The sequence below is a fragment of the Vespa mandarinia genome, chromosome 2 (assembly GCF_050613455.1).
Source record: "Vespa mandarinia isolate Hongniang chromosome 2, ASM5061345v1, whole genome shotgun sequence".
Classification (NCBI taxonomy): domain Eukaryota; kingdom Metazoa; phylum Arthropoda; class Insecta; order Hymenoptera; family Vespidae; genus Vespa; species Vespa mandarinia.
In genome coordinates this window covers 9961327-9968650 of record NC_140811.1, presented here as the reverse complement: position 1 = coordinate 9968650, position 7324 = coordinate 9961327, and the positions used below count along the sequence as shown (strand labels likewise).

The following is a 7324-nucleotide window of genomic DNA, read 5'->3' as shown; positions in this document are numbered from 1 at the left end:
AGTACGGTATGCTACAATACAATACGATACGAATATTACTCTCTCGATCTCCATGGTGGGAGCACAGACACTCTCGATCTTTGATTTTCAAGGTCAGCTCGGCTTGACTAATCACAAGTCATTCTTCATATCGCTGTGACAAAAATGTGTGCATCTCACTCATGATGTACCACTACGACATAAGATTATCATTGCAATACTTACATCGTGACTGTTACTTGCATTCAAATCATCAATCAAATTTTTGTCGTTTTCCTATCGTTTGGTACTACTGTGAAAATGAAAAAAAAATAAATAAGGAATATAGCAAGGAGAATAGAAAGAAAATGAAAATAGCTCTTTCGCGAAAGGCAAACTAGAACGAAACATGCTACATGTCGCGATATACTACAATTCTTGCTTATTGTTCCAAGTAGAAAGTCCTTGAAGGACGATCTTGCCGATCTCTTTGCACCGCTTTGAGGCCTTAAGTAGTTTCTAGAAGGTAAACATAGAGGAAGTCGGTTAACACGATTGGTATCAATGAGATATATCCAGAGGTGATTAACCCTCCTGATTACCGATAGAACGATGTGAGACGTTTTATCTGTCATGCGAATGCCGTAACATTGACATACTTTTCATACTAAGACCGCCTCTTTATCTTTCTTCCTGATATCACGGTTTCACCTAATCGACACAATGTCTACCATCTAATATGTGTATAAATATACCTATATATGTAATACGGATATACTAGGAAGAAAAAAATGATAAAAAGTGAAAATATGTTTGACCACATGTATATGTACATAGTCGTATATATGTCTACGTAAATAAAATCAAAGGTCAATAATGATCTCCAGTCAAGTGAAATATACATCTAGATACATTCCTTTTTTAAACATAAATTCGAACATCAAAGACTATTGACATTGAAACGATAAAGCCTCAGGCTAGACAATACTACCAATCGTCTAATTGATTCGTTAAACAGAATTTTCTAATAAACAGACAATATGAAAGAGACGAAACCGTTATAATATATGTTATAGTGAGACTGGATTGATTTCCTCATAGAATAAGATTAAGACATAATTATTAGCATCAACTAAAAAATTTTTGTTGAAAATTCGATTCAAATTGATGATATGGTATACCGATATATACGTGAATAACAATTAATAATTTACAATTAAATACAAAAAATATTGGTATTTTGCTCTTCCTGAAAATCGAGAGTAATCGAAATACAAACAAACACCTTCGTGAATATCCACTTTTGTTTTATTAACAAGTTGCTTGGTCGTGATCATCTGTAAACATAATTTTTTTTAATGATCCATGCTGGCATAATGACTCTATTACTATAAAATTCACAAATTAATTAGATACTATAAATCGTATGCCATTGAACAGAAAATTAAAAATAACACTATCACTAGATAACGATGTAAAATAAAAAATGTACTATACAATTAATAATTGTACTAATAATGAAAAGAACGATTAAAGAAAGTTTATCTTGACGCATTTATAATATATATATAAATTATCTTAAATGTTAGAGAGCTATAGAAATATCGCTCGTCTCTGCTAATTTAAAACTTGACAAAGTTATTTTACAAAAATTAGATTTTGCGGTAAAATATATGCATTAATTATATTATCTAATTAATTATATTAGCCTGTTGTCCTATGGCAACGAGAATTCGTAAGTATTTTCTTCTCCCTTATATAAAGTAATACGAGTTTTTCGAAAAGATATAGGAATCTCGAAAAATATTTCGAGGACGTTTCTTTGATTTCTATTCTTCCACTTCTTTTCTTCTTCCTCGCCGATTTGACCTTTTCTCTAAACCCTTGGAAAAAGTTAGTTGGGACGACGCAACAGATGCGACGTGAAAGATTCGCCAAGAAAAAAAAAGAGACAAAATTTGGGAAAATCGTGCGAAAACGAAGAAGCGCGCATGCAGTACGCATTCTCTCCGTTATTGACCATCGGAACGAGTCGAACCGAGGTGACTCGAGTCGAGCCGAACTGAGCTAAAGCCAAAGAGAGGACTACAAGAGACCAAGAGAAAAGACCGATCCCGGTCCTCGAGTCCTTTGAAAACGATAACAACGTCGCATATCTGTCTTTTTTTATTTTTATTTTTTAACCTTTCACAGTGAAAAATATCCAATCTTTCTAATCTTTTTCTTCCTTTTGCTGCGAATAATTTAACGTATGTGTTTACATTGTGACGAGAACAATCGATCGGACTTCTGGCTTTCTTGCATTTTGGCCCTACGTTAAAAAAGAAACAGAGAAATATATATTTATATATGTAAATATATAAGTAGTGTGTATACATACACGCGCGTATTCTCATGTGGATATGTGTGCATGTACCTGTGTCTGTGCATATACCCGTCATATCAGAAGTGATAAGAGGGTGTAATCTTCCTTCTTTTTCATAATGGTGAATATCAGGATCGACCAGTGTTTTCTACGAAAAGAAAGAAGAAAGATCTTTCTTCGAGATACGAGAAACTTTCGACGAAACGAAGGAAGCTTCGTGAATTGTTAAGAAACAGAAAAAATGTCCAGTATAATTTCGTGACTTCTTTTCCAATAATTCAACAAAATTGTACGTTCTTTCATTTCTTTTCTTGTTCGTTCAAACGTATGTATTAAAAAATAAAATTATTTTTAAAACACGATATTGTGTTAACGCGAATCTATCATGATCGTGATCAATTGGAGTTGGACAAGGATCGCAAATCTCATGGATCAAGGATCGCATTCTTCGTCATTTTTTCGAAGAATCTGTCATCTTAAGAGCTCGTCTTACTAGGTTATTATGAATAAAAGTAAGTTCCTTTCTCTTTTTCTCTTATCTTCACTAACGATCTTATCACTAGGATTATCACTATTATTATTGAATGTTTTTTAAATACTTTTAAAGAAGAAGAAATAAACTCGCGTCACGAGAGTTACAACCGAATATCGTTTTTCAATATGTTAGTCACTTACCTTCAAGTCTTACACCCATACATTTTTTCGCTCCTTTGAATATGTCTCTTATGTCGATTTACGCAGCATGTGTGCGCAACAGTTTTTCTTTCGGAAATGGCCAAAGAAGTTGTTGATCAACGATCGCAGAGAAAAAGATCAGTGCGATAAGTTTAAGAAGGATGGAAGAAAGGAAACAAAAAACAAAAAGTGGTAAAGTGAAAGAAAGATAAAGAAAGAAAGAGAGATAAAATAGAAAAAAGGCATAGCTTGGATTTGAGTTACAATAAAGGCGCGTAATACTTATAGGTCGTAATCTAAATCGAAACATCGACATGTTGAAAATTGAAAGGAGTTTGACAACCTCGTATTTCGTTTCTCTTTGAACTCATACTGCTCTCAACGAGATCTGATTTCGATGAAAAAATATAAAGGAACAATACAATATGCTATTATTTTCACTTTTTTCAAAAATATTTGAATTTTTCGTTTGTTTCGATTTCGACAATTTTAATAATGATATTATATTAAAAAATATTATATATGTATTATATATAAATATATATATTTCATATTATAATGATATAATAAAAAAAAAATTATGAGACAAGATCTCTCTGTCTTCCCTCTTTCTTCTTTTCTCTCTCTCTCTCTCTCTCTCTCTCTCTCTCTCTCTCTCTCTCTCTCTCTCTCTCTCTCTCTCTCTCTCTCTCTCTCTCTCTCTCTTAATTTTTCTCCCTTCTCCCCTTCAGTCGTCCATGAATTATTCTTTGTTTCGGATTACTCGCTCTATTACCGCGATTAATTGTCGATCGACCGTATGTTACCAATGCTACGGCAAACGTGTGTCCATGTAATAATAGATGCTTGTCAGGTCACGTTCTGGCTTTACGAATCATGTTACATATTATTAACGGTTATTGATAATAAAAGAATCATTATCATCATTACGAATATCAATTCTTATAATAATATTTAAAACACATTCAGGCAAATAGATTTTTAGCTACTTACTTAGAAAGCCCTATAAATCCATTTTGAATTATTTCAAACATTATTATAAAATATAGAGAAAATTGGAACACGATAGAAATAGTAATTTCTTTAAATATTCTTAAAATATTCTTAGTATATAGGATTTCTTAAAAGTAACGAGAAATAAAAGAAAACTAATTCAAGTGCGAATTCACGATAGGAAATATCTGTAAAAAAAGAAAAAGAAACAAATAATAAATTTGTATAGCCGGTTTTTTGAAGGAAATACGCTTTTTATGATACAATCACACCAATCGCGCTTATGTCATTAGCAGTCATTGCGCATAAATCATTTTCTACAAGGTCTATAGTTCTTTCGATGTATCTTCGATCATTGACGAATTGTGATTCATGTTCTTACTTTTTCCTGTATGTAAATGTGCACGTGTATAATGATCACTGCAATATTCGACAAAAAAAAAGTGAGATCTGATTAGATCACAATCAAGTCAAGTTAAATGAATTCTTTAGAGTGACGAAATCATGGAAATGGGTGTGTCCAATCGCAAAACAAATTAAAAATGTAGGAAGAATTATGTAAATCCTGCTAAGAAGATCAAGTTTTCCACTTGTTACGAAAGTTCCTTTTTATTCTATCACTCGAAACGTGGAGGTGTGTACGCACTTCTTACCGATCTCATTGCTTTACGATTTGCATGAAATGAGATCTTTGTCAATGATTGGCTTGACGAGAAAACGATCGACCAATCGGCCCTCTCCAATCATTATTTCAAGGCCGTCAATAAATAATATCTACACTAACGGTTCTTTCGTCGCAAGTTCTTGTTCAAGGTTACCTTACGACAGATCGATTGATTTTTATTATCCTTTTTTCTGATTATTCTTTTCCTTCTTCATCTGGTTTATACTATTGAAAGGAAAGGAAAACCTGCTAGTACATCGATCGACTTCTTGACTTTTTTCTTGTTACCTCAGAAATCGTACAAGTATCAGATTTTTATCAGAATGGGTATTAATGGGATCGGAAGTTAAAAATGATGCGAACACTTTTACAGTCAATATTTCATTAGGTTATTTCTCTAACTCGATGGAATGAATTCTAAACATGGCTCTCGTCCATTTGCAATTGCGGCTATACAGATTTAGCAATAAACCAATGATCAATCAACGAAAATCCAATATTTTATAGGCCATCTATTTGTGAAAAGCAAGTTTAAGCTTCTTACTTAAAAAATTAGTTCTATTCTTGGATATATCTACGATACTGATTTCAAAAATATCATCGGTTTCATCGTATCAAATCTAATATTCGAAATACGGTATAACGAGTTTATACGAAATGTAACAAAAATGTAGTGAGACTATTATTAGAAAATTCTGTATTTGAAAAAAATTTATAAAATCACATTATTTTTTCAAAATAAATCTCTTCAGAGGCTTAGAAAGAAGTCTATAGGACTTAGATTTAATGAAATTACTGGAATGTCCTTTCTAGATAAAAATTCGGTGTTCGATGAAAAGTGATAGATGACATTGTCATGATGAAACATCTATCTGTCTACAAAGTATGACGAACTCTCTATCGTAATACTGATCCTAATGTTAAAGTTGATCTAAAAGTATAAGAACTTAACTCTTTAAAAATATAAGACTTTTTGAACATTTTTTTCTGTTCTCGCCATCAAAGGTCTCTCAGAACACAGTTTCTCTCCTGCACATTCTCGGTCTTCGGAAAATATGCGATCCGAACACGTATGTTTTCGATAATGTTTGTGTTGGGTTTTCATCGAACAAAATTTTAAACATCATTAGTACGTGTACTGATACAAATTGTTATAAACAGACAGCTCATAAAGTTTGAAAGTTTGCAATTCATTGGATGATTATTTAGATTATAAACATTTTTTGCATTACTGAAATACGTATTTATATTGTTGCCAATAAACAATTTTCTAACAACAGTCTCAACTCGTATAAGACTATTATATACCCTATCTCGAAAACTAGATCTAATACGGTAAAACCGATGGTATTTTTGACATCAGTGCACCAACTATACCCAAGAATGAGTTCAATTTCTGAAGCATCAAGTCAAAAATTTTTTTCAGTTGGGCAATATAATTATTAACATTTTCGTTCAAAAAAGCTCACTGAAGAAGGAATAAAAGAAAAGATGACTGGGAAATGCCAACGTAAGAAAACAGAAGTGAAAAAAGTGGATTAAGAAAAGGATAAAAGCGGAAGGCAGGAAAGGCGCAAGGGAAAAGAAAGATGGGCTCTTTGCCAAATCTACATGAGTTGTCGAAGGAGAAACTCGAAAGTCCTGTTTACAGAGCCGTAGCAATTGGTGGACTAGGTCCGATGAGATTGCCCGCTCAAACTCAACCGTTAGCACATACCCATCGTCGTGCGAGAAGCAGTGGAAATCATCATACCACTACCTTGTGGGATAATGACGCTATGTTAGAGGTCGGTAAAATATTGAAGAAATTAGCGATTTTGCCATTATTTTTCTTAACACATTGCGGACGGATCACAAGAATTCTCGTGTTGTTCTGTTCTAGAACTTGTGACCGGTCATGAGAATTCTCGTATTTGCGTTATTCACCAAAATCATACTTGGTCACTGAATAAAGCTAGCAATAAAACTACCAGTCCGCAATATGTTAATATAGCTTAAAGTAAAAAACTAAAGACGAAAATAACTTGTAGCACATGGCAGCGTACTCGCCGATTTCATGTCGCTCGACCAGGACATCCGCCGCGTTGTCTTGGAGACGACGAGACTCGATGAATTCCTCAGCGGGAGCTTCATCAGTCCGTCGATTGATAGCTGCCGTAAGAACAACTCCGTCCGGGCCACGTCCGACAAAGAAAGCAATTCTAAGGCATTGCGCGGCTCTCCTTCTCGGCCATGCAACTTCCTCAGCCGCGATCTTGCCGATCTTTCCTCTCCAAGCTGGTCTTGGGACATTCAACCCTCATCTTGGACCGATATTATTGGCTCTACTTTATGCCATTGCTGCGATCACCGCTTGTTTCGCGCCGATTCTTCTTCAAAAACTTGGCACGAATCTCGTAATCAGCCTCAATCATTTTGTTACGACAATCTTCGTCGGTGTGCACTTATATCCGAAGTGGTATGTGCTCTTACCTAGTTACGCCATCTTGGGTGCCTGCGTCAGTCCGAGTTTTTTGGCAAGGACCTCGCATGTCAACATATCGGCAAGTTGTTTAGCTTTGCTCTGTGTCGATCCCGAAGATCCAGACGAAACTAGGCGTGATTGTCTCTTGAGAAGACTCAACAGAGGCGTCAAATTGGCAGAAGATGTGGGTCTCGCAATAGGTAAA

At 34.4% G+C, this 7324-nt stretch overlaps 2 protein-coding genes across 4 annotated transcripts in view; one reads left to right on the top strand and one right to left on the bottom strand.

The window, feature by feature from the left end:
* Window positions 1–7324, top strand: part of LOC118440954 (UNC93-like protein) — a 39097-nt gene that overhangs the window by 27147 nt on the left and 4626 nt on the right. The window contains exons 1-3 of one of the 2 annotated variants that reach the window (XM_085664936.1): window positions 2110–2835; window positions 6120–6442; window positions 6686–7319. In XM_085664936.1, the coding sequence (XP_085521062.1) occupies window positions 6245–6442; window positions 6686–7319 (832 nt within the window). In that variant the 5' untranslated portion in view covers window positions 2110–2835; window positions 6120–6244. Of the gene's footprint in view, window positions 1–2109; window positions 2836–6119; window positions 6443–6685; window positions 7320–7324 lie in introns of those variants that run through there. The other variant, XM_085664937.1, reaches the window with a different exon arrangement.
* LOC146873203 (uncharacterized) lies at window positions 1971–6800 on the bottom strand. 2 transcript variants are annotated; one of them, XM_085664941.1, is made up of 3 exons: window positions 6701–6800; window positions 2375–2471; window positions 1971–2269 (listed from the first exon to the last, which is right to left on the bottom strand). In XM_085664941.1, the coding sequence occupies exons 2-3, from the start codon at window positions 2397–2399 to the stop codon at window positions 1971–1973; spliced, it is 324 nt and encodes a 107-aa protein (XP_085521067.1). In that variant the 5' UTR covers window positions 2400–2471; window positions 6701–6800. The 2 variants fall into 2 exon arrangements, with proteins under 2 accessions (XP_085521067.1, XP_085521066.1); XM_085664940.1 differs by lacking the exon at window positions 6701–6800 and adding an exon at window positions 2999–3461.